The following is a 27157-nucleotide window of genomic DNA, read 5'->3' as shown; positions in this document are numbered from 1 at the left end:
ATATATCTTTCTATCAAGTGATTGTAGACAATGTGTCAAAGTTATTATACTGTAAATTGTCATGCTCTCCTTGAGAGATTTTATTTAAATTCTTCTAGAATATAATGCATTGGCATCACCTCTATTGAAAAATAGGACACCTAACTGAAACATAGCAACATATAAAATAATAACTTTTATTCTTGTGTTCCGATATGTCTCTTGTGTATGGCAAAAATCATGAAAGCATGTATAGTAAAAAGTGAACATATCCTATGAATATAGTGTCACTTAAGCAGTAGGTAATTGCTTACCAAAGATATCCTATAAAATGAATGTTAGTTTTGCACTTGATGATTTGTGTCTAATGAGAACAGCAAAGAACTTGGCATATAATGAACTCCAAAGAACTGTAGACCAAACCTGTGCACTAAGAGATCTGACTGATTCTTAGCATGGCTTCTAGTAGCCTAAGGCCGAGTCTCTGGGCTGACCCAGCCCCTTTTTGAGTTTCAGTCTGGAAAAAAATTCAGGACTGTCAGAAGAATTTACCATTTGTTCTAGCCAATACCTAGGGTTAGGCCCCAGACCTCTATTTTTTAACGCATTCACTTACAATTATGAATCCTTCCTCCTTCCCTTTGAGATGTATGTATATCTTCTATTACTCAGAAGTATCTTTCTACAGAACCTGAAAGCTATTTCTTTGAAATGTAATTTATCAGGAAGAATGGGGCCACTGTCTCCCAGTTTCAGTAAGAGGATAAAATCCCAACTTAGTTAATTGCCAGCTACCAGACACAACTGGCCTAACCATTTTTTACACAACTCTTTGTAATGTTTCACTTCCCTGACTCTCCTTCAGCTTCCACTCACTCCTCCCTATTCCCTCACGCTTCCATTAAAACACCAAGTTGCCTCTGTACAAGTTGGAAAAGAGCTTAGTTCTTTCTACTGTCAGTAGCTACTAAATAAAATCTGTTTTCAACACTTTAACTAATGTCCAGCTTTGTTTATCTTTGACACTAGCAATAAAAGATTAGAATTTTCCATATAGTTCCAATGTCATTACAGGCTTAGCAAACTAAATATAACTTCTGAAAATAAGCTTTAAAGGCAGTTGGTACATAAGAATGTAAAAGAAATATGAAGAATTAACACTTCCTCAATAAATATAATTAGCTCCTAAATAAACAACATAGAGTTAGCATGGGGTTATATAAACTAATGGATTAAAATAGAATTAAAAATCTGCAATATATAGGCATTGAATTTAATAATGACAAAAATGGTCTTTTTAATCAGTAGAAAAAGATGAACTAGTCCCTAATTTGGGATTAGGACAATTTGTTGTAAATTCATTAAAAAAAAATAGATCTCTGAATCTCAGGATGTAAATATAAAATATAAAATATAAGCCAGGGCAGAGGAGCATTAATTAAAGATTGGGTTTTGTAGAGTGAAAGGATACGAAACTGCTTGTTCAAGTAACCAGTCCTGTGGCCCAGGCTATAAACAGGGGAAAGAGGCCAGAAGGAAGCAACGAGATTGAGAGAAAATTTCACCAATGGGTTTTTCTAAATCGAAGATCTGTTATGATATGAGATTATGAGAAAACTGTAAAGGACATATGAGATGCAGTCAGAGATTGAGTTTTGAGGTCCATTGAACTGTTTGCTAGTCTGCCAAATGTAAGGCTTTAATGTGTCCCTGCCAACTTTTCCAGCTTTATTTTTTATTCAGTGCTGCCACTAGGTTCCCAGGTAATCAAGTACAGAATACAATATATTTTAGTTTTTAAAAGAGGAACTCTCCATTTTAAAAAAAATTACCATGTATCCATTTAAAATACACGCCTATTCTGTGCTTGGATAATTCCAAGTGTAGTTACAGAGTAACGAATCTTAAAGGAGGGGGAATTGAGATTTAGGCATGGCTTTTCCACTGTTGACCTCTCTGTTATTTTTGGAATTTTGTAAGATTATGTTAGAGCCTCAGACTTTGAATTTATGAATAGGAATTGCTATAGACTAAGTTTTAGGTGCTCAATATAAGACATTTTTAAAGTAGCTTTATTGAAATATAATTCAGATATCATGTAATTCACTCTTTTAAACTGTATACTTTAATGGGTTTTAGTATATCCACAGACATGTGCAACCACCACCACAGTCAATTCTGGAACATTTTCATCACTTCAAAAAGAAACCTTCCATCCTTTAGCTATTACCCTCCTAATCTCTCATCCATCCCAACCCTAAGCAACCATTAATCTACTTTATGTCTCTATATAAATATACTTATCCTGAGTATTTAATAAAATGGAGTAATGTGTTATGTGGTCTTTTGTATCTGGCTTCTTTCACACAGCATAATGTTTAAGATTTATTTATGTTCTAGCATGAACTAGTACTTCATTTTTTTATGGCTAAGTTCCATTGTGTGGTTACATCATATTGTGTTTATCACGTGATAGACATTTGGGTTGTTTCTACTTTGGGGTATTAGGAATACTGCTGCTACAAACAGTTGTGTAAAAAATTTTGTAAGGATATATATTTGAATATCTCTTAGGTATCTACCTAAGAATGGAATTGCTGGGTCATACGGTTACTGCATGTTTAACTTTTGGAGGAATCGCCAAACTTTTTCAAAGTGATAGCATCATTTTACATTCCCACCAGCAATGTAGTGGAGTTCCAATACCTCCACCTTTGCCAACAGTTTTTATTATCTGATATATGTCGTGGTGTGAAGTGGTATCTTATTGTGGTTTAGATTTGTATTTCCCTAATAGGTAATGTTGTTGAGCATCTTTTTATGTGGCCACCATCATTTCTTCTATGGAGAAATGCTTATTCAAATCTTGGCCTATTTAAAAAATTGGATTATTTTTCTTTTAATTGTTTAGTTGTAAGAATTCCTTATATATTTTGGATACTAGGTGTTTTTTTTTTATCAGATATATGTTTTACAAATATTTTCTCACATTCTGTGAGTTGTCTTTTCATTTGAAGCACTGAAGATCTTAATTTTGATTAAGTCTAATTTATCTTTTTTTTTTCTTTTGTTGCTCTTTTTGTTTTTTGGTGTCATATCTAAGAAACTATTTTGGCTATAGTTCTTCACATATTCTTTCTGTCTCTTCTCTTTCTACTCACCTTCTGGGACCCTACTATACTTATGTTGGTATGCTTAATGGTGTACCACAAGATGACCGAGGCTCTGTTAATTATCTAAATTATTTTTTCATTATGTTCCTTAGATGAATAATATTATTTGACTTATTTTCAAATTTTCTGCTTCTTTTTTTTTCTGGCTTAATTTTTCTGTTGTGTTCCTCTAGTAAATTTTTCATTTAAGTTGTATTTTTCAACTACAGAATTTCTTTTTGGCTCTTTTTAAAAAGAATTTCTGTATTTTTACTGCAATTATTTATTTGGTGAGACATCATTCTTATGTTTTGTTTTGTTTTGTTTTTAGCCCTTCAGACACCATTTCCTTTTGTTTTTTAAACATTTTTCAAATAATTAATTTAAAGCCTTTGTCATTATAATAAGTCTGATGCCTGGACTTTCTGAGGGACAGATTAGATTGAACTGCTTTTTTTTCCCTTTGTATCAATCATACTTTCCCTTTCCTTTGCATGTCTCACAATCTTTTTTTAGAAACTAGACATTCCAAATAATATAATGTAATAACTCTGGAAATCAGATGTCTTATTCTTCAGGGTTTGTTGTTACTGCTGATTGCTGATTTTCCTGTACTAATTCTGTAAACTGTATTTTTTCATCATGGGTGACCACTGAAGTCTCTGCTTGGTTAGCTTGGTGCTCACATAATGACTGGACAGAGATTTCCTTAAATGCTTCGAACCAATACATTTCCAACCTTTGCCTAAAAATTGTGTGTGCTGAGCACATCTTCAATGCTCCAGCATGCCATTTACACCTCTGTCTTAGTCTTCACTTCCTGCTTACACAAAACTTCGAGGTCAGCCAGAGGTGAGAAATTAGGGCCTTCTCAGGTCTCTCCTGAGCATAGTCAGAGTCCTACAAATGTGCATGGCCTTGATTTTCTAAATATGTTGTAATTTTTCAAAGTCCCCTAGGGACATCTCATTCCCAGCTTTTCCTTTAATGTTTTTTGGTCAGCTTCTTGTTTGCCCAGGTGCTGTCACCACCTCACACAGTTCCAAAGTAAAACAATTAGTGATGATTATTTTCAACAGATACTCCTGGGAAAAAGCTATTTACAGTAAGCGAAATCTGAGTCGGGTCAAAGACAAGCTTTGCAGGCAGGTCTTTCCAGGGAATTGCCAAACAGATCAGATGACAATTTTCTAGGGATGGTGATTTGGGGAGCTCTAAATCCATTCTGCCCCTTCTAGTGGCTTAGTCTGATCGTTTTCACAGCTACCATGATTATGAGGCTGTAGGTTTTTAAGACTACTACAGAGCTGGGGAGAAAAATAGGACTACAACAAAACTTACAATTTTTTAAAAAGATGAAAACGTTAGTACATGAAATTTTGTAAGTTACTTTTGGAGCCAGTTGGCCAACACATTACAAGGAACTCAATTTTATTCAAGAAATTGTAAATAATTCTGAGGACATAGAATTTGAGTTTCGAACTCTATTCTCTTGGGATTCCTAAATTCTCTGATTGTACCATTTCGTCACGAAAGTTGGTGCTTATTATACAGAGGTATGAAAATTATAGCACACTTATGGCCTGAGCAAAAGGCCCTATAAGGAGTTGGGAAAGTTTTGGTGTTAGCGAATTTGAAAGAATTCATGTATTAGGACTGGATACTCATCAGCTAGTTTCAGTTTAACCAGACAAGACTGGCTGAGTCTGATAGAACCAGAGAAAATGCAGCAGGATCTGAAAAGATTGAGAAAAGAGAGTAAAAGAAAAGTAACGTGTGAGGGTGCTTTCATATTTTGGTATTTTCAAGTTTATATAAACTCTGCACTAAATAAAATGCATTAATACTCGTGGCCATAATACCAAGTATGCTCTTGTTTAAGCTTCTGGGGTTTTTTTCCTATATAATTCTGTTTAATCTAATCCTAATTTACCGATACAATGTTTAATTGAAAGGAACCCTTTTTAATGGGTATTTGCCTCTCCAAACATTATACCTGCTATAAGTTCACTTTCCAAACTCACTTCTCTGATATGGTCACAATTTCAATATGAGGCAATGTTCATCATTATAAATATGTTATCAACTTGGAGGTTACCAGTAGATATAACAGAGGGAACAGGATTTATTTATGATCCACATTAGTAGTGGATGTTTTTGCTTACCTAGTTGGCATCAACTCTTCCTCCTCTCAACAGAACCCTAATTTTGTATAGATTTCCATTTCCACCTTTTTTCAACATACTCCTCACAAGTTCAGAAATAGAACTTGTTATGGTTACTTGTATGTGTCAACTTGGATAGACTATAGTATTCACCTAGCTAATCAAGTACTGATCGAATACACATATACTATTGGTTCTACTTCTCTGGAGAATCCTGACTGATACAGACCTGATCAGTATATGAGTAACTTTAACTCTAGGTTAGTAATTGGTTCTAGACGAGGTATGTGACCCATATTAAACAGATGTTTTATCGGAATCCAGAGAAGTTCTTCCTTATAATTCTGTGAGAGCTTCAAGGAGTAACTGCCTCTTTCCTCTGACAGTAATTTCCTTAGATGTGAGCTCTGGAATGGCTGTAGTCCTTTCACTGTCAGGCAGAGGATGAAGCCATCCCATAAAGAATGCAGAGCCAAAGGACTTGCAGATAAATGTGGCTGGGGCTGCTGATTTAAGTCAGCCCTGAAGCTTGTCTTACCCATGGGGTTTGTTTTCCAAAACATTTTTTCCTAATTGTTTAGGTTGTAGTTGGGTTTTCCAAGACCTGCAACCAAAATTATTCTATCTAATACAAAGCTTTTCCTTAAGATAAGTTCTTTAGGATATTAAGAACATAGTGCAGCCGAACTGTCAGTTGAAATTCATGTTTTGTGTGGATATGGTTTAAAATCTTTGCACATTAGGGATTTAAAAACTGGTAATACAAATCATAGTGTAGCTTTTAACAGATAATCTTTGGAAGTTAAGTAGCAATTATTTGTAATGTTTTCAATGTGTACTGTTAATTTGTATTAGAATTATTAAGATTTGTAAGATTCCAGTGAACTTCTAATAATATACTGTATCTTTAAATGTCACGTCCCCAGCAAAGCACAGAACTTGGAAATTAGCTGATATTGCAGCAATAGTGCACACTTATTGAAATTAGTTTATTTGGCAGATAACATTTTGCAGGTAACATAGATGTTATTTAAAATGCTAAAGGAAATAGTAAAACAGGGCTACTCACGGAATAGACAAAATGATGAATTACCTTGGAGAGTGGAGCAGGAGAAATAGTTTCTTATATGATAAAATGAGACATAGAAAATCTAAATGACACAACAGTCTTTCTGTTCTGTTTCTGAATTTATTCTAGAGCTTAAATTATATAGTTAAGTGCTTATTCAGTACCCCTCTAATTACCATGCCTTTAATTTTTCAAGTCCATTTCACAGAAAGCAGTTACCAGCCAGGGTGATGTCATTAAAATACAATCTGATTGTATCACTCCCTTGCTTAATGTACATCAATCATTTCTTTTCCACTTAAGATAAAGACCACAGTCTTTAAGACGGCACCAGAAGCCCTGCCTGATATGGCCTTACTAACATAAATCCATGCTATTGTGTTCTTTTGATTGCAAGCAACAGAAACTGACTCTAATGTTTCAGAATAAATATATAGGAGACTATGACATATCAAGGTTTAGCAACCAAGACTCACGGAAATGAAGAGACCAGGTCCTCTCCAAGGAACCTCAGCAATAGCTGGTAGATTTTATCTCTCTGGAGTGCTGACACTTATTGTGATTAGTCTTGTACCTGTGCTTCTCTGTTCTTCAATGATTCAAATTGCCAGGACAAAGAATCTGATTGGCTCAGCTTCTGTCAGACTTTAACCATTGGCTCTACTTATTATCTACCCTTGGATTTATCTCCACAAAGGCCAGTCTGTCTTGTTTATTGCTGTATAACCTGTGTCTGGCATAGAGTAAGTGCTCATTAAATATTGAACTAATGACCACCTAATTGAAAAAATGAATTGGCCATGGCCAGAAGACACTGTCAGTGAATACAGACATGGCCAATGGGGATCACTTTAGAGTTTTGGGTCCATTTCCATGGTTGCGAATGAGGCATGTGCTCTTCAGCCTTACCTTGCTCTACTTTCCCCCTTATACCAACCACCTTTAGCCTTCTTTCATTTCTCCAAACTGCCAACCTCTTCCCAAACTCAGTCTTTGCATATGTTATTCACTGTGCCTGATATGTTCTTCTCCACTGTGCTGGTTATAGGTTACCTCTCAGCTCCAAATTTATCTTTTTTGCCTGTTTTGAGAAAATATATCTGGGTCCTTTAAATATATATATTTTTTGTCAGCAGACACAGTATTCAGCTTTGTTAGCAAAGGGAGCTAGAAAGACACTACAGGAGGCAAAAGGTCTTCCTGGTTGTAGTTTCCTTTCTTGGAAGGCTCTTGCGGCATGGGCAGCTTCAGGGTCCTGCAGCACATGCAGCTTCCCTGGCACTCCCTGGGGAGTTTTGTAGCAGAGTGCCTCCTGTGAAATACCTTACCGTGAGCAGCTTTCCCCAGCACTCTGGAGGGCATGTTTCTGGCAAGTTCCAGAGGGAGGAGTTCCAGCAAGTTCCATTGATGTGGACTAGAGTTACTTCCCCGCCATTCGGCTACTCAGAACCACAAGCTCTCCAACAAAATCTGGATCAGTATTCCAGGGGTATTCCTTATCTTTGCTGTTCCTCTATTCTTCTGATCAGCTAGTCTATTGTGCCCCTAATTCCATGTTATAGTTAATGTTTATATAAAATTTCCCCTGTTCAAATTACCACGTGGTTTCTCTCATCTGATTGCTCCCTCACCTCCACCCCACCGAATGATACTCTTCACCTGGCTAATTTTATCCTTTAGGTGCTAATGTCATTTCCTCAGAGATGCCTTCTCTGATATCTCAAATCAAATAATATCCCTTTCCTTTTCATTCATAGCATCTTCCACAATTTTAAAATTATGCATTCATGTGATTATGTCTCTCTCTTCCCCCTCTAGATCATAGGCTCTGGGAGGGTGGTGATCATGTTTATTTACTGCTATAATCCCAGTGCCCATCATAGTGCCTAATGGGTCATTAAATGAAAAGGGTAGTAAATCTTTAATGAGGTCCTACTGTATGCAAGTTACTGGTGCCAACAACAACAAAAAAATTGAACTCAATTCCTGTTCACAGGGGGCTGGTGAGTTTATATATGAAAATAAGACCCACACAAAAAATAAAAAGCAGTAAAGAGAAGTTTCCAAAAGAATGGTGTAAGTCGTAAGTACTAGTAATTCAGAGGCAATCGAAAATTTTATTTTTAAAAAGACTTTTTTATAAATATTCTGAGAAATTAATTTCTTCTTAGCTAATTGGATTTTATCCATTATCGGTGGGAGAAAAATGGTACAAATGAGATTATTTTAGAAGATTTTTTTGGTAGATTCATAATGAGTTATTAATTTCTGAGTTTTTTAAATGTAGCATATTTTAATTCTTTGCTATTCGTATAGGTTTCCTATAGTAAAAATAGCTATAAAATTGGAGAAAATTACTCATATTTCTTATTTTCTAGGAAAGAGGTTCTCTGGCTTTAAGCACTTTCTTTAGTGTGCATTGGTGAGGGCTAGCTGTTAAACGTTTATATCTATGGTGAGAAAGTCTTCTATAAGTGGTTACTTTGGCATATCTTGGAAAAATCACAGAATCATGTATTCTGGGGTTTGGAGTGGTTAATAGTCGCATTCTGTCAAGTTTGTTCATCTGGAAATGAGGGGCTATACTACACACCCTCAGATCCCGTCCAACACTCTCTGAAGTCACGCACACATTTGAGCCATCAGTTGAACAGTAATTCCCAGTGTCAAGTATGTTTCCTGCTAAAAGCTCATGGTTCTTAAATGAATCATTGAAATTATAAATTTTGTTTATAGTATATACAGCGGGTATGGCATTTAGAGATATCAGTGCTTATTAGTTTTGTTTCTTTAGCCCACATTGGTCATATAATGCGATTTTCCTAGTCTTCAGCTTCCTGGTTAGAGAGTAATATATTGACAAGATAACAGGGAGTTTTTGTTCAATTAATAACATTTGAGTATTTATTATGTGTCGTAGGAGGCATTGAAGACACAGAATTAATATGTGATTCCTATCCCCTATGTTTAGGGTGAACTGAAAGAGGAAGAAACAGATGCTACATAAAGGTCAGTTATAAAGCCATTGCGGTCAATCACTTACAAATCACAACCCAGTTTGCCTATTTTTGGTTGTTCCTAGTAAATAAAAAAAACCTTCCATAATAAATAAGATAGGATGGAGATTACTCAAGATGTATTGTCAAATTGAAAAACGAAAACAGCTGGTTAAAAATTTTTTTTGACCATAGGCGAGAAACTGTTGTAGCTGCCAGCCCCCAAAAGACACACGGACCACCAGAAATCAGTGAGTTATAGGAAACACGCTCTTTACTCAGCCAGCTGGGTCTGCCAGGGGTATGAAGACCCCAAATTAAGCAGCCCCGAAATGTAAAGGTACAGGGTTTTTAAGCCCTAAATCCCATTCCTCATTCTGTCAACCCACAGGTCGGTTGTGCAAGTGGGGATACAGAAGCAGAAAGCTTATTGTTAGAATGTTATGTTCCCATGGGCAATGGCCTATGTTCCCATGGCGATAGCCTATGTTCCCAAGGGCGATATCCAAGCAGTAATTTTCCAGCCAGGGACTACAAAGTGGAAGTTAGACTGGTTGACGAAGTGCTTTGAAACCCACAGTTGAGAGGATGAACTTTACACACAATGAGCGCTTTGAGGGTCTAGAGATGTATAACAATAGACATTTTTGTAAATGCAAAATTTTGGTACTATTGGACACGAGGCAGTTAACGTGCATTAAATGTGAGCTAGCTAAAGCAGATTAGAAATACAACAAACGCAGCATTTAGAAAAGCAACACAACCACGTAGACTAGGAACTCCCACTCGGTGTTAAGGGTGGAAAATTTTCAAGTGAGCAAACTAGCTAAGTCAGCTACAGGGAAGAAATATCTTTAGATATCAGGAGTTGTCCTACTCGCTTGTGTGTGGTTTAGGAAGTGTATTGTATAAGATATGAAGATGGTCAATGTCTACTTCTGTAATCCATTTACTTGTTAATTAAGGGTGTTGTTCCGGGCAAAGATATGCTAACAGCCAACTTCCACTTCTGTAATCTGCTTGCTTGTTCAGGAGACCACCAGGATATGGTCTTAAGCTTTATCAGCTGCCTCCTCTGAAAGCTCGGGGCTGATCTCCTCTAGCCCTGCGTGGTAGAGAGTCAGTTGCCGGCCAGCTAATAAAGGCTCATAATTAATCTCAATTGGCTCCGTGGGTCTCAGAATCGTTTGCGCCATAACATCGGTTTGGAGCTCTCCGCCCTTATGCCCAATTAACCTCGGAGACCTGGATGAGCTACAAGGGGGCGGTCAGGCTTTCCATTTTTGACCTGGAGGTTATAATTAGGCAACCTCCTCACTACGAGACCAAAACCAACGGTCCTTTTTCCAGAATTTCCTGTTGGCTCTACTGACTACAGCTGCAGCGCAGGATAGAGAAGCAAAATTGCATAACACCCGCGCCACCAGCCAGCCGCTGCCAATCCCTGCCTCCAACACCCGGGGGTGAGCGCTGGAGCGCCGTGGGGCATGGACAGCTCCGATTGGGGGAGAGGCGTGCCCTGACATCACACCAGCCCCTAAAGTCTCAGGATTACGGGAAACAAGGGAATCCAGGAAGAATATAACCCGGAACGACTTTTACAAGCCTGGGTCTGCCCTCCTCCGGAGCTGGGGTCCGAAACCCATCAACGAAGCGAGCTCCGCCCCCACGCCCCGCCCGCGCGGTGGGATCAGGTGACCGCGGCCCGGCGCGGTCACGTGGTTGGGTCGTGCCTACGTGGTTGGGGCGCGCCCGCCTGTTGTGGCCATGGCGGCCGCAGACTCCAGTGTGGTGAAGCGAGTGGAGGAACTCGGGGACCTAGCTCAGGCCCACATACAGCAACTTAGCGAAGCCGCCGGCGAAGATGGTGAGGCAGCGGAACGGAGGGAGGCGGGCGGGCGGGCGGACAGTGGTTTAGAGCTGGCGCTCTACAGCCGTAGGGGCTGGAGGCTGCGGCCTGTGGTTCGTGTGTATCCCACGCTGGAGCTACTGAAGGTGCTGCGCTTTTGACCCCTGCTGCGCGGTCTCTTGTCCATCTCGAAGAATTCACATTGCCTGAAGCCAAGGCATTTGCGTCGAAACCGCGTTTTTCATAACCATGAAAACCGCTTCTCAGTGCTGCTTGCCTTTAATTGTCTCGGTAGCGATTGGGAAAAAGGGCAAAATCCGGATAACGTACACATGAAAGTTTAAATGGTTAAAGCTGAATGATAGCATACAAGTAATGGTTGTTTTGTGTACAGTAAAGATAGCTAGGCAAGTATAATAGTTTCACTTTTTTATTGCTGCGTTGTAAATTTCTTAAGTTTGGATTCTAAACGCAACTGTAAACAATTCTGCAGAAGAGCTTTACATTGGTATAATTGAGACGATTCTTTCACGTGCATCCCCTCAATCATCACAAGGGCTCTGTCAGGATTAGAACACTTCTTTGGAAATGTCTAAGCGTTTTCCTTAGGAAAAACTGGCTTAGAATTACCTCGACTTCGGACTTTTAAGTTTAATTCTCTTTCATTACTTTCCAGCTACCTATAGATTTTACATTATTTCTTTTCGAGTTTTCAGCCTTTACTACAGATCTGTTTCAGAATTCTCGTGGACTAATTGTCATCGGACCCACAGGAAAATAGAAGTGAGACATTTACTCAAGTGACAATGGTTGTTAAATTTATGGAATAGGGTCTATGATGAAATGGCTCTAGTACTAGTGAATTATTTGCCGAAATATCTTAGGATTATATTCTTCAAAACCCACAGAATACCCAGAAGCCGACTTCTTTTTTGGTTTGTGGTAAGTGAATCCCAGGATTCACATGAATAGTTAGTTCATGAACTGTAGAAGCTATCACCTGGAAGTGTATCAAAGCTACCTCTAAATAAACTATTCATTGATCTCCACCCCACTGCAGTCTAAAGAGATCAAAGAATGTTTTTTATTCACTTACCAGTGAACCCTAAAGCCATTCTCATTTTCCTATGGAAGAGTTATTTATTTCAGACTAAATCGAAGGCTAGAAATAAAAGTCATGTGGTATATAGTCACGTGGTATATATTCGTGTTTGGAGGCTTTATAGTTCTGAAAATTTACTAAAAATAATATTGGTCTATACTATGAGTTATTAATTAGCATTACTGGCATGATTTTTTTTATTTTATGAAATTTAATTAGGACATGGTGCATGTATTTGAATTGAACTTGGCATTCTTAACATTTAACACTTAAAATTGTCTGGTGATATAACAACTGTATATTTATATTAAGTTTTAGAGATTGATAGTTGTTCTCTTCTTCAGATTAGATCAGAAACAGCCAGAAATTCCATCTAAGAATGTTCTCTTTATTTCTGGTCAAATTTTTTTCACTATTTCTCATCGTACAACTACAATATGTTTACTGTTTGGCGGTATGCATATATTGCCATATAGTAAGTCTTTCTGGACCCTTTCCAGTGATTATATAAGAATCACTATTGTCTTGCCAGTTGTCACTTTGAATGGTTATAGAAAAAAGATTGCATCTCATAAAAATTTTTTAAAACGCGACCTATTATCCCCTCACCTTCAGTAATTAAGTCATGAGTTCATGTGAGATACTTCTTCAGCAATGGTTTAGTGAATTCAGTGCAGATCTTTACATTTAAAATAATCTTGCAAATTAAAGAAGTGTCAATGCAGTCTCTAAAGAAGCACATAAAGAGTGTCATGTTCCATATAATTTCAGTTCACAATAAAAATTTTTTTCTAGGTTGTATGGGTGATACTTCTGGGCTGAGGAGAAATGGGAGGACAGTGCTAAAGAAATGTTAATTCAGGTGAATAATGGACCTTACAGCAATCAGAATCTGGTCTAGATAGAAGTTAGGCCTCACTTGGGAAAACTTAAAGTCATCATCATATGATTGCCAACAGACATAATTTAAGCTGGTGGTGCTTTTCCTCCCACACTGAACAGCTTATGTATCTGTGTAAGTGCTGAGGCAGGATCAGATGGGCCCGAACCAAGTGCTACATTTTCTATCTATTGGCCAGTGAGGAGGAAAGGAGATATATTTTAGGAGGGAAGTACAGAGGGGCAAACTCAGGGACTTTAGTGTCTTTATGGTGGGCATATCTAAATTTGATTACGTGAGGTGCTACAGAAGGGTAGATAGCACCTTGATGGACACTTTGTAGTTAGGAAAGAAAAATTAATAAGAAAAGGTAAAACCATGGAAGCAAAGGCAATGTGATGCTGAAGAAAGGGAAGAAATTAGAAAATAATGTAGAGGGAGAGAGGACATATCAAAAATATTTAATTCTAGTTCTTCCAGGTTTTGAAGGGGTAAAGTAATTTGTTCTATATCTAGGTTTTTTAAAAAAATGCAAATGCATTATGTAATTTTAATTTGTATATATATAATTGCTATTTACACACATAAATACATAAACACAACTATATTAAAGGTATGATTACTGAGTACTGATGATTTAAGACATTTGATTTAATCAGTTATGTTCTTTTGGAAAATACATTTATGAAATGTAAGTTTTCAGGGAAGCCCTCTCTGTAGATTTATGTATATTATTTGTACTAGTCCAGTAGAAGTTTTAAATTTATTTAAACATTTCAAGTATGTCAACATCAGAAAAGAAGCAATATGAAAATACAGACTGCATGTAAGAAATGGCAACAGTGAACCTAGAAAATTTTCAGTCTAGCTTTCCAGAATAAATTTCCATGATAAATTAGCTTAATAAGGATTAGGCATTATGATACCCTTTGTTTTACATAAGATATTATTACCATCATGCTGCCTCTCCAATACTGTAACATAATTTCATTTAATCATGTACATACCATTCTTTTTGTTTAAATAACACTCTGAAACTGTGAAATAATTGTCAATGTTTTTATCTTTTCCAGATCACTTTTTAATTCGGGCCTCTGCAGCACTAGAAAAATTGAAACTCTTGTGTGGAGAAGACAAAGAATGTTCAAGTCCATCAAATCTACTAGAACTTTACACACAAGTACTGAAACAGATGTGGTTTCTGACATGTTACGGGGGCAGATTGCTTATTTAGGTGGTTAATTCCAAAGTATAAGTGTGATGGAATCAGTTCATTCTCTATTTAAAGTGTTTAAATTTTTTCAAACAATCATCTTTATAAAGCATATAGACTTGAAACTTTGAGACAGTATGCAAAGAAGTAAGATTTATTAGATGTGCTAATAAGAAAAGTCAAGGAAAAATCTTGCAGATAACAAAATTGCTTCCCTTTACAAATAATTAAGGAAACAGGAATGTGTGAAATTTCCAAGGTTTTAAAGGTTATTCAAAGGGACTAGAAGACTCTGTAAGAGCCTCAGTTATTTTTTTTCCCCTGAAATTCACTTTTCCTTAGGATTATTAACATGATTCCCCCTGCTGTTGTCATGCAAGTCTGTAAGATTGTTCTTTCCTGTTTTTCTTTTACTTTACTTTCAAATTCAGGCCTTTGTATAGACAAGACTTGTTTTCTTAGTTTTCTCAAACACTGTTGAGGCAAGTTGAAATTAAACGTAATCTCATTATAGTAACTAACATTTGTATAGTACTTTATAGTTAATAGAGTGCTTCATATGCCCTTTACTTGATCACTAAGGGATAATAAAAATGACGTGGTTATAGAAAGTAGAGTAAACTTGGTTAAGCTTCCAAAGTGCATGTTTATAACACTTAGATGCCTGGCACTGTGCTTTCTGTTAGGTAACATAAAGATGGTTTCTACCTTCAAACATCATGGTCAAATGAGCCTCTAACAACTCACAACCCCCAAAGAGCTGTTGTAATTTGGCACAGCTTTGCCTGGCTTTCTTTTCAGTGGCTCCCTGCTCATCTCATTTCTTTCACATGAGAGAGTTCTAAACATTTTAATTTCTTTCCAAGAAAAGGCAAAAGACCTAGAGATGTAGATTTACATTCCCCTGACCCCCTTGGGACTCTACTTATGTTCTGAATCAACAGGCCTTTTGCTGTAGTACACTCTTTCTGCCTTAAGCCTTCCACACAAGAACACTTATCACTTAAGTAGTGTTGTATACTGGTAATGTTTTAAAGTGCTTCACATGTGTTAATTTATTCTATCCTCAAAGCAAGGAACTTTGAAAGTCATTTAGTCTAATTTCTCAAAAACATAAAATTGACTTGTTCTTTGATTAGCCAGGTAATTAGTGGTAGAACCGATAATAGAACACAGTATTGTTGGTCTTACTCCAATAGATTAAAAAAAAGATTGGATAATTTTAAGGTGCTTGAACGGAGTGTCTTATATTTAAGAATGTTGAGAACTTAGTGTTTGAATTGCATAATGTTGGTAATATGCTGCCTTCATTGGGCGGCAGGATACATATCCAGCAAATGCTGACTCTGCATTAGGGAAAGCAGGTAAATCCTTTGACGATTCAATTTACAAAACTAATGATAGTGACCTTAACTTGATACAGCAGCCATTTGGAAAATGTTCAGAGTATATATGTATAGACAACAAAGAATATAATACTTTTCATAATTAATATTATATATCATTAGTTTACCTTAATTAAAACATAAATATCTCCATTTTATTTTTTGAGAGGAGGAAGATTATCATTAATTGATTATTTTAGTAAAGTAGCTCTGAAGATTTCCATAAAGTCCATCTCAGATTATATTTATAGCTAAACGTTTTACATACTTTTCAAATTTAAATTCTGTGCTAGAAGATTTAAATGTCTAATAAACCATCTATACATGTAAAGTTAAACTGTAAGACTTATTCATTCAAATTTAAATCATTTAAAGATAATTGTTTTTTCTTGTAATCAGGCTATTTTGGATATGACATATTTTGAGGAGAACAAGCTAGTAGATGAAGATTTTCCTGAAGACTCTTCACAGAAAGTAAAAGAGCTGATCAGTTTTCTTTCAGAACCAGAAATTTTAGTTAAAGAAAATAATATGCATCCAAAAGTAAGTTTTACACTCATAAATTATGGTGGAATTCTTGCTATTTGTACTGTTCTTTAGAGTCTATATATTTGTTTTCTTAAGTATGTTTTTGTCTCTGTTTTAAATTAAGATTGAAGGAGGGATATATGAGAGTTTAATATTTCAGACCAATGTTACAACTAAAGTATTATATTTTACTAAATATGCTTCAGAATATTTGTATGATAGACTTACATTGTAATTACAGTGCCGAATAATTTTCTAAACACAGATATTTGTTGTTTCTGTTCCCTTTTCTTTTTCAGATGCTGTATTTCCTTGAAGGTTCCCAGTAATCTAATTACCACATATCTCATCCTTTTTACAGTCTCATCCTCCTGGACATTTGCTGCCTTTCTTCCCATTGAGCAACCTGTCCCTCCAAGGCATTGCATGCTCCTCCTCCTCTTCATCTCTGAGAAGTCTTATCCTTTCTCTTTCCCTAGCATCTCCACTTTCTCACATGCTGGAAACATAGGCACTCCAAGGATAGCTCCTTAATCTTCTGATGGTCTCCATTCTGTCTTTGCTTTACAACCTATTCATATGCTTTTCAGTGCCATCTCTATTTAGATGATTCCAAGATTTGTGTCTCTAACCATGGCTATTCTTTCAAGCAAATAATTTCTCATTTTTAACTGCCTGCCACCTATCTCTTCCTAGGTATCTTTTGTGCTCTGTTTAAGAGGGGATGCTAACTGTGGAAACAAATAATCCCAAATTTTAAATGATACAGCACAGTTAAAGTTAGATTTATTAAAATTGTTTTGTTGTATATCTTTTTATTTATTCTAGCAATAGTAGAAAAAGGTAAGATCTTGTTTTAAATAATGTATATTTCTGAAAAGTTATCTTTTTAATCAGATTATGGAATACTTAAATTTCAGATCTATTAGAATTTGCTACTAAAATATTTAAATAATATTTTCTAAAAAAATTTTGTAAATTGGAGCAGTTATTTTAATTTTCATTCAGCAATAGATTTCTGTATTTCTATTTAATTCAAAGTAAGACATTCCTGTGTAAATAGCTAAATGAAGGGCAAAATTTGTGAAATGAGAGTGTTTTTAATTGCTCAGCATTTTGAAGTTTAACTTTGACTTTTACAAATACCGAGTTTCTCTTCTTAGCTGTGTCTTTGTTGTATTTCAGCACTGCGATTTGCTTGGGGACGAACTCCTGGAATGTCTCTCTTGGCGTCGAGGAGCTCTACTTTATATGTATTGTCATTCTCTGACCAAAAGGAGAGAGTGGCTCATGAGAAAATCTAGTTTGCTTAAAGAGGTAAAAAGTCATTCTTCGTATGTTTTTGGTTGTTGACACATATAGGTTTCAAAAAGCTATCTTTAGTATAGTATTGAGAGTGTGGATCAAAGGGTCCGGGTTTGCATTCCAGGTCTTTTACTTACTAGCTGTGTAATCTTAAACAAATTAGAATTGCGAAGATTAAAATAAGATAACATGTGAAAGCCCTTTGTACACTGGGAAATTCTACGTGCTTTTTTTAAATTCAGGATTTTTATTTTTTTAAATATCAGATAATCTATATTAATTTTTAAGCATTTTTTTTTTCCTGAAGAAAACAAACTTGATTGTGAACCTCTGTCAGCAGATCACTTCTAAAGAACCGACGTGACCCTGTTCCTAGAAAATTGTGGCTTTCTGATTGTTTGACTCTTCTAACCAAATCAATAAATCTAAAGACCCTGTCGCAGTATTATATCACTAAGAACTCTAACGTAGATTGATTGTACCTGTGGTTTATGTGGGCCAGGAAATGAGAGGTCACACTTTTAGATGTAAAAGTTTGATCATATTGCTTCTAAATTACAGTAAATATATATTTTTAATATGTCGTCAAACTCATCTTTATTACATTTATCCTTTTCTTCCTCTGATAACATTTTGATTCGACAAGTATATTACTGAATCGTGTTCTTAGTTAATTTTCTTTTTTCTGTCATGCCTTTAGTAATTGGAGCATTTGGAGGGTTACACTCTATAATATATATTATAAAAGTTTTGGGGTGGTGGGTTCTTAAACCATTGAAATGTAATAGCCATTAGATATATCTATATATTAGCTTGTTTTCTCTTGAGTAAACGTTGAAAGTTTCTATAGCTCTGCATATAATACTTTCAATTCTTTGGCTTTGACTTTCATTTAGTACCTTGTTGATGGAATCAGTTACTTGCTACAGATGCTAAATTATCGGTGTCCTATCCAAGTAAATGAAGGGGTTTCTTTCCAGGACCTAGACACAGCTAAATTACTGAGTGAAGGTAATGTGATCTCTTCTTGAAGTTTTTGTTTTTAAAGTTTTTTTCAATTTTAAGTTTATTATATTTCACTCTGACTTAAGTAAATTTCAAGTTACATTGTAGACAAAAATAATCAAATAGCTTTAAAAAATTCAAAGATCTTCTCATTTGTAATGTAGAAAAATACTGCTAACCTCTCTTTTTTGTAATTTTGGGAGTTATGTATCATGTTACCTTTACTTTGCATCCCCACCTAGCCCCAATCAGGTGCTAGGTTCCACTGCTTGTAACAGAAGCTGGAAGTAACTTTTAAGATAGAACTTTACTGCTCTTTCACATAGAAAAGGTCCAGAGCTGGTATGTTGGCTCCCTGGTATCATCAGTTTCCTATTTCCTCCATCATCTTTAGAGCAAGAGTCCTTCAGCTTCAGATGGAGGTACTTTATACAGAATATCATGGGAATAGTACTTCCCAGAGTTGTGCAACATGCATCCCTGTGACAATATTGCTTCCATTCTCAGTATCCCAGGATGCTCCTGGAACTCCTTACATCTCACCTATGTTTCAGTCTGTAGGAATGGCAAAAAATGTTTCTTTCACCCAAGTTTGCTCCTTTGGAGCAACCTTCTCAGAAGTTTCTTGTAATACGTACAGTAGTTCCACCTACATTTCACTGGCCGGAATTTAATCACATGGATTCATGTAGCTACAAGGGAATCTGGAATGTATAGTCTTTTACCTGATACATTGCCATCCCAAATAAAATTAAGTCTCTTTACTAAGAAAAAAAAGGAAGAATAGATATTGGGTAGCAACTATTAGTTTCTGCCACAAACATCTATGCATTTACAAATGTTGAGAACTGGATTTAGAGCATCATCTGGGTTTTAGATTGAGGTGCAGGAGGGAGAACCACTTATTTTTACCATCTCTTTTTACAAATGGAGCAACTGAGGTCATGGTAAGCCAGATGACCTGTTCAAGGTCACATAGCTGGCAAGTGATGCACATGATCATGTGTGTAATCTTTTTTTTATACTTCATCTGAAATTTTGGTGGGGAAAAATCAAATACAGGGAAAAGAAAACTTCTTAGGGAAAATTCTATATTTTAATTTTATAAGTTATGTTTTAATCTTCCTCTTTCTTTGTTAGCTTCTGTAGGCTTTTCCTTTCCGTTCAAAAACATTGCATAGGAAAAAACAGCATAATTTAAGTATTGTTAACATATAACTGACTAAAGGGGTCCAAAAATGGTTACTTTCAGTTCATTCAGGCAAATAACTTGTCCTAAAATAGTTTATTGTGAATACAAAGTGCTCCTTCAGTAGGCAGGACATTTTGACCATGGAGTGTTTTGATTTATTTATGGGAACTATTTATTCCAGATAATTAGTGAACTGATTAGCTGCACTGAAAATGCCTTTCTAAAATCTCTTTACTCACCCACATGGAATGATTTAAAAGCAGGGGTGGGCACTAAAGCCTATTTAGAACTAAAGAAAGTTACATAAGTCACCAATTTTATTTATCCCATTTTTAGTCATAAGGTAAGATACTCTCATGGCCTGAAACTTTTTCTTCAAAATGCATGTGATAGTGGTGGCTTGTCGTAGATCATAGTTTGATTGCACTAGTCACTAGCTTTTATTGCTTCTACAACAGAGGAATCAAAAGAGACAGATAAGGTTACTTTTCTTCGGGGTTGGGGGGAGGGAAGCAATATTGTCTCCATAGTAGTTTTGTCACAGTGCTTAGTCCTCTTTTGCTGTTAGCTTTTTGCTCTCATTTAAAGCAGTTTGCTCCTCTGTAATTCATTTATCTCAAAATGATTAGAAGGCAGGAAGCCTACTTTTGATAGGCTAAATTACTCCTAAGACCCCGTCAAAGACATCTAATTATTTTTTCATTTTTTTGGTAGCCAATATAAAACAATTCTGAAGAATCTTCAGTACTCATTAGGGAGAAAAATTCTATAATGAGATATCAAAATATTTTCATGGCCAGATCTTAATGATAATTTTAGATAAAACTCAAAACCGTGTATATTTAGTAAGATTTTTTTTTCTTTTTCCATGGTAAGATAATCATATTGTCTTTTGAACATTACCTGTACGCTATTTACAGACTTTAAAAATTACTAAGTAATATATTTAGTGAACCTCTACCTCATTTCTGAGCCTCACTCCTCTGTGGACCCTTATAAAAATAGCCTTTTCAGAATTACCTTTTCAGAATTACTTTTTCAGAATTACCCTGGAGTTAAATAGGTTAAATCAAAATACTGGTGAGCTTTGCACACCCTTGGTTTATGCCCTTTTTATACCGACCGAGAACCACCCCTTTCCAGCTGCCCTTTGGCCTGCTGCTTAACCCAGAAACTGGACTTCAGATCCCTTAAAAGAAGTAGCTCTGAACAGGCATCGTTGCCTAGGTGACTTATTAAAAATATGGCTTCCTGTGTGCCACCTGCACACAGGTTCTTTTTTAAATAAGCTCACATAATTATGCAATCAGATTTAGACTTCACTGCTCCTGGGGGATGCCAGTGTAGTGGCCACCTTTTTCCTATGAAAGTCATCTTTCTGCCCTCACTTTCTTGAGTTTTTCTCCCTCTCCCTCCCTGCATCTCCCACTACACGGATTTGTTTGCCAAGGACATGCACAGTGCAGAGTAAAGTATTTTATTGAAAACCATGTTGGGCATTAACAGAAAAAAGAAAATCACAAGGAAATTTTGTAGCAACACAGACTGTAGCTACAGAGTAGTGATTCTTTGGGGAATAGAAAGAAAGTGCCTGATTTTTACATTGTTCATCTTTTTAGTACAATAGTTTAGTGTAGTTGATGGACCTGCTGCAGCAGCAGTATTACTGCAGGCCTTAGGACTTTGTTAAAAATGCAGATTCAGGTGGCGACTCTATAGTGTAGTGGTTAGCATGTCTGTTCTACACGTAGAAGGTCCTGGGTTTGCGCCCCAGGTGGAGCCACAGACCATAACCTGGGTGTGCCAGGCCCCTGGGGCGTCAGGCCTCGGGTGCACACTGTGAGCATATGGGAGGAGACGCCCTGCCTTCAGAGATCCCGTTCTTAAGGAGAAATGGCAACATCCATAGGTCAGGGGTGGAAATTAAAAAGGGGAAAAAAATATGCATATTCATATACCCAACCCCATAACTGAATCTGAAATTCTGGAGGTGGGGGCCCAGTTTTCAGCATTTTAGCATGTCCTCTGGGTAATTCTAATGCAGGCTAACGTTTGAGAACCACTGTGTATCATATAGCCATTCATTCTTTCCCTGGTGATATCTTCCTATAGGCCATCTGTGTACCTTATTCAGCAGTCACCCCTTGTTAATATAAAGAATGAGGCTAACTTGGAGTTGGGCATAAATTGGATCTCAGATCTCCCTTAGACAAATGCTCTCACCCTTCCCAAGTGCCTTTACCTTTGAGACATACTTCAACTCCTCCTCCCAAGGCTATAGCCTGCTTAAAAATTCCAACTTCCCTCCATTTCTGCCTCTTTTTCCTTTCTCCCTTCCACCAATCTTTTTAGGACTAATTAGGGTGTAGGATCATGTAAAAAGGATATTCAATGAAATGCTGAATATAATATAAAATATAATTCTGAATAACCTCTGATCTTTTTTTGATCTTTTAACTGTAAAGGAATAAAGTAAAAAATGACGTATAATATGTATTGTACCTATTAAGTGAATGTTTTATACATAGAAAGCATAATTAATACAGTGTAGCTGATCATATTTTCATGAATTCTGCCCTAAAATGATTATTTCTTTTATTGTTTTAACAATTTAATGAGTCAGTTCTTCTGCTGAACCTGTTCCTTCTCGCTACTATTTATAAGCTGAATTTGAGGTGAAGTGAAGAGGATAGCTATAGGAACAAATTCTGAGAGCATAGAAAGCTTGCAATAGATTCGAGATGATAGAAACTGTAACATTTTTGAAAGTTGAATTTTTCTTCCATTTTCGTGTCTCTAGTACCATCATAGTCATTTCCGATGAGCCATGTTAGGTGAGCTATTGCGATTATGATGCTCATTTATTTGAGGTAAACTTTTCTAATCATACAAGTACCTGTACATTAGAATAAATCATTTATTTATATTTTAGTAGCTTTAAGAAGTTAACTAGTGATATAATTTATAATAACATACTCAGATTTTTTTGATTCTAGGTCTGCTTGTCTTTCTACCAAATTAATATACTTTGTGTGCCACAGAGGTTTAATAATATAATTGCCCTATTCTATAATAAGAATGCTTTCAAATGTTGATTAAAATCCTGCATGTATTTCCTTTTCCTAGGAACATAAAGCATCTTAACATCCTTGATAATTTAGAATTATATGGCCTCTCAGGGTCATATTTATGCATGATAATTTCTGTAAACTCTTGTAGAAATGTAGGAGATGAAGGATACTTGACTGGAACTAAAACACTGATCCTAGAGCATAACCTAAATTAAAAGTTGTGTTTATGATGGCCTTCACGGTGACTTCTGAGTGCTCTGAAATTGTACAGAATTTAGGGTCTGTGTTCTAAGAGAGGTTCCATTGATTAGATTCGATTCTCAAGAGGTTTTAAAGAGAATCCCTAAAAGGTTAAGAACATACTGACCTAAGTGATCTTTTTAAAAAATTCTTTTACAGTACTCTCTTTTATTTATTTGGGGGTGGGGGGGAAGGTGATGTTGATGAGCCTCTTTATAGATAAAATAGAGATAGAAATGCCAATTAAATGAAGATTGTATTAGTGAAATTTGGCTTTTCTAATATAACTGTTAAATGAGAAGGAAAATTGGTTAATGACAAATTTATTAGAGTTTTAATAACTAGAGTTTCTTTTTAAAGTTTTAAATTCTAATCTCTCAATCTAAATGACTTTCCCAGGAATATTTAGCGACATTCATTTGCTGGCTATGATGTACAGTGGAGAAATGTGTTACTGGGGATTGAAGCATTGTACAGATCAACAGCCAGGAAATCATGGAGTGGATACTGGTGTTTCTGGAGCAAGCTACACTACACACAAAGAACCCTTGGATTTTCGAGAAGTAGGAGAAAAAATTTTGAAAAAGTATGTATCTGTGTGCGAAGGACCTCTGAAAGAACAAGAATGGAATACAACAAATGCAAAACAAATTTTAAACTTCTTTCAACATCACTGTAACTACTAAGTTCAGTCCTTTTCAAACAAAAACAAAAAAGACCCATGAAATGGAAAAGTTTCAGAAAAGAAGACATTTTGACACTGAATTTAAGAATATCACACTACATGAAGATGTCCAGCATGGTTACTTGTTTTTAAATGCCATTATGATTTTTCATTATATATTCTTAAGCGTCTGAAAGAACAATTCTTTGATTTCTAAAATGACATGTAATTCTAACTCATCCATTATTGATACTAAAGAGGAACCCAATTTTGCTTTACAAAGATTTTTTTTCTATTTAGATTTTTTTTCATTGTTGTAAAATATACATAGCATAAAATTGACCATTTTAACTATCTTTAGATTATTTTTTAATCTCTCTTGAACTTTGCTGTGTGTCACAGGTTAAAATCAAGTCACCTCATTGCTTTGGATATATGCTATGGATTTAAAAATTGGCAAAATAATATTCAGGTTCCATTTCTAGAATAGGATAAATAATGAAAGACTTCATAAAAGAATTATTTTATCATGTACTACTAATGGCATTAAAAATTTTTATTCTATTAAGCATTTTATAAAAATTTAAAAATGATTTTTCTCTCTTCTTTAAAAGAATGTGCATGGTTTATCAAATGAGATAAAGGTAAAACCAAGTTAGGTTAGTCCACCATTAGTCCAGTTAGCTCGTATGTCTTTAAGGCACATCTTTTCATATGTACTGAAACTTTAATATTCTTTTTTGTCTTTAATAGCAGGAATGAGTGATAAAGGTCAGAGAGTCTAACTTATTATCTTGCTTACAGTCTGTCTACCTCAACTATTGTCATCTTGAGATGATCTGTCTGATGCCTTGCTGATATCTTTGATTTCCACACCAGTGACTTCATCACATTCCTGGAACTTATTCCCATGGCCACACCTCGAATATCACCATCCTGAGTTTCTCTTTCTGAAATCTTAAATTTCAATAACTGATGATAATTCTCATCTTCCTAGCTTTTTCACCTCCTCATTTTTATTGATTTTTCTCTCTTTATTCTCTCTTTCACATTTTCACAGCATCCTTCTCTTGAGTACTGCCTTTTCTCCTAAACTATCAGCCCCTTTAAGATGTTCTCCCTTTCTTATGTAGCCTCAGCCTTATGGAGCACCGACTAAAGTGCTCTCTACAGTCCCTTAAAATCTATCTTGTCCTTCAGCCTAATCATTCTGCAAGCCCTCAGCACCGAATGAATTCTGTCATCCAACTTTTCTGGATGCCAAGTTCTATGTGAAGTACATGCGGCCCTTTAAAGTGGAATCGCTGTAAGTATCTTGCCTTTAACTTCAGAGGAGCCCTCAGTATAAGCCTTTTGTTTGTTACTAGTGTGGCCCCTCTCCCTTTTCCACTATGTCTAATTCAAACCGCTAACTTTCGTCATGATTTTCTTCAGGCACTCTGTCCACTTCCCTAACATATGGCTCTTTGTCTTACAGGAAATTGAGACGATGAGGAGGCTAATTTCTATTTACCAGCTTTACCATACTCATTTTTGAAGACCAGTCTCCACTTTTTCTCTCTGCCATCCTACTCATTACCCCTGGGGCTTCTCTCTCTGCTTGCCCTTTAGGTATTGATCTTCCCTCCCCTTTTTCCTTCCTTCCTTTTTTACTTACTCTGGGTACTCTTCTTATGTGATCTCATTCATAGCCATGGCTACTTCTACTACCTATAATGTTAGCCTGACTCCCAAACCTGTAATTTGAATCCTATCTTCCCTCCTCTCTCAACCTTATTTTTAACTGCCTATTAAATACCTTCACTTAGACATCCCATAGTAATTTTAAATTCAGTATGTCCAAACCACTAATCTTTCATATAAAAATGTTTCCCATTCATGTTTTCTCTCTCTCTTTTTTTTTTTTTTATGCCTACAGCACCTGGTCTTCCTAGGTGGTCTCCCATCCAAGTACTAAACAGGCCCGACCCTGCTTAGCTTCTGAGATCAGATGGGATCGAGTGTGTTCAGGGTAGCATGGCTGTAAGCTTGTTTTCTCTTTTTTTGATTCTTCACAGAGCAGGGCAGTGCAGAATGCTGTAACCTAGTTTCTGCCTACCATCCGAGCCTCTGCAATTCATCCTGTGTAACCATGTTCTAGTCTAGTGATCCTCAAACCTTTAAGTTTCAGGCATAAACATTCTGATAGAGCCTTTTGGGACAAGTAGGATCTCAACCTATCTCTGCCCTCATCTCCTTGCTTATCCTTATAGCTAAAATTATTTTTATTTAACTTAGCTCTTCAACAAATTTTACTATGAAAATACTTTATGCTTTCTAAGTATAAGGACTTAAATCATTTTTAATATGGTTTTTAGAATCACAGGCTGCCCACCTCCCCTTTTGGAGATTCACAATCAAGTGCTTCCAGTTTTTCTCCAGTGTGCTGTGGGTTTTTTCCCCTCAGTATCCTTGCAGACTATATTACTTCTGCATGGAATGCTCTGCCCTTCTATGTGGCCAAGTGAATACCTACTTACCCTTTAGAATTCAGCCCCAGTGATATCGTGTCCATGAGGCTTTTTTTCCCAGCCCTTTGCTTCTGCTCCCTTAATCTTGCCCTCCCATGTTATCACATTGCTTTATAGTTCTTTTCCTTATGAGTTGGTGAACTCTATATTTAAAAAATTTATACATAATTCTTAATGAATGGCGGCCATTGGTAATTTTTTTTTTTAATTAATAAGAGACACGATTCTAAGTGCCGAACTCTGCGCAGAAGAGTGGCTGCTACTGGATTCCAAACTGCCATGCCCTCTACACCAGTGGTTGACAAGGCAACCTCAGAGTAAAGTATTATTCAGATTTAGAACCTGAGAAAACAAGAACTTCCTCTTCAGTAGCTGGGACCTTCTATTTTGCCTTTTGACTTTTGTGAACCACTTGGGTCTCTCACTGGTTCGTACAGTTATGGGGGTATTACTGGGTGCTCTTTGTATAACTTTTCCATTCCCCACACAATTGGAGAATAATTTGTAGGCCATAACAGCTATAATATGCTTTTTACGCTAGTGTATTACTAAACAACACATTTTTGTATGTGTTAAAGCCTACTAAGTAAATTCTGTTTCACTTAGAATGAAGTAACTTAAAGATACCAAATACTCCACATAAGGAAAGTACTTCTAATTTACTCATCAACAACTATTATGTGCCTGCTACATGCTAGGTGTTGTCCTAGGCACCGAAGATATATAGCTTTGTAAAACACTCTCTTTCAGTATTTGTATTCTCATTGAGGAAATTAACACACTTTAAGGAATAAATGTATAGCATGTTAAGTAATGAGTGCTATGAAGAATAAAGCAGTATAAGGGGCTTGT

The 27157-nt window shown here is 36.1% G+C and overlaps 1 protein-coding gene and 1 non-coding gene across 2 annotated transcripts; one reads left to right on the top strand and one right to left on the bottom strand.

Moving 5' to 3' along the window:
- The first annotated feature begins 10467 nt into the window (after window positions 1-10467).
- On the top strand, window positions 10468-24585 carry CUNH5orf51 (chromosome unknown C5orf51 homolog). Its single transcript, XM_011370676.2, has 6 exons — window positions 10468-11228; window positions 14266-14372; window positions 16190-16333; window positions 17504-17635; window positions 18520-18634; window positions 23531-24585. Exons 1-6 carry the CDS (start codon window positions 11129-11131, stop codon window positions 23815-23817), a joined length of 885 nt encoding a protein of 294 aa, XP_011368978.1. The 5' UTR covers window positions 10468-11128; the 3' UTR covers window positions 23818-24585.
- A 1119-nt stretch (window positions 24586-25704) lies between these two features.
- LOC111746035 lies at window positions 25705-25823 on the bottom strand. Its single transcript, XR_002782888.1, has one exon. It is a non-coding gene; the product is annotated as a 5S ribosomal RNA (ribosomal RNA).
- Between the last annotated feature and the right edge of the window lie 1334 nt (window positions 25824-27157).

The sequence above is a fragment of the Pteropus vampyrus genome, unplaced genomic scaffold (genome assembly GCF_000151845.1).
Source record: "Pteropus vampyrus isolate Shadow unplaced genomic scaffold, Pvam_2.0 Scaffold172, whole genome shotgun sequence".
Lineage (NCBI taxonomy): Eukaryota > Metazoa > Chordata > Mammalia > Chiroptera > Pteropodidae > Pteropus > Pteropus vampyrus.
The sequence above is the reverse complement of the archived record's forward strand: the minus strand, read 5'-3'. Positions and strand labels throughout refer to the sequence as shown.

Excerpts from the sequence above, each read along its gene's own strand:
- CUNH5orf51 (XM_011370676.2), top strand. The coding sequence starts at position 11,129 with ATGGCGGCCGCAGACTCCAGTGTGGTGAAGCGAGTGGAGGAACTCGGG. Across the intron at positions 14,373-16,189 it reads TACTAGAACTTTACACACAA|GCTATTTTGGATATGACATA; the intron begins GTACTGAAACAG and ends TCTTGTAATCAG. Across the intron at positions 16,334-17,503 it reads AAAATAATATGCATCCAAAA|CACTGCGATTTGCTTGGGGA; the intron begins GTAAGTTTTACA and ends GTTGTATTTCAG.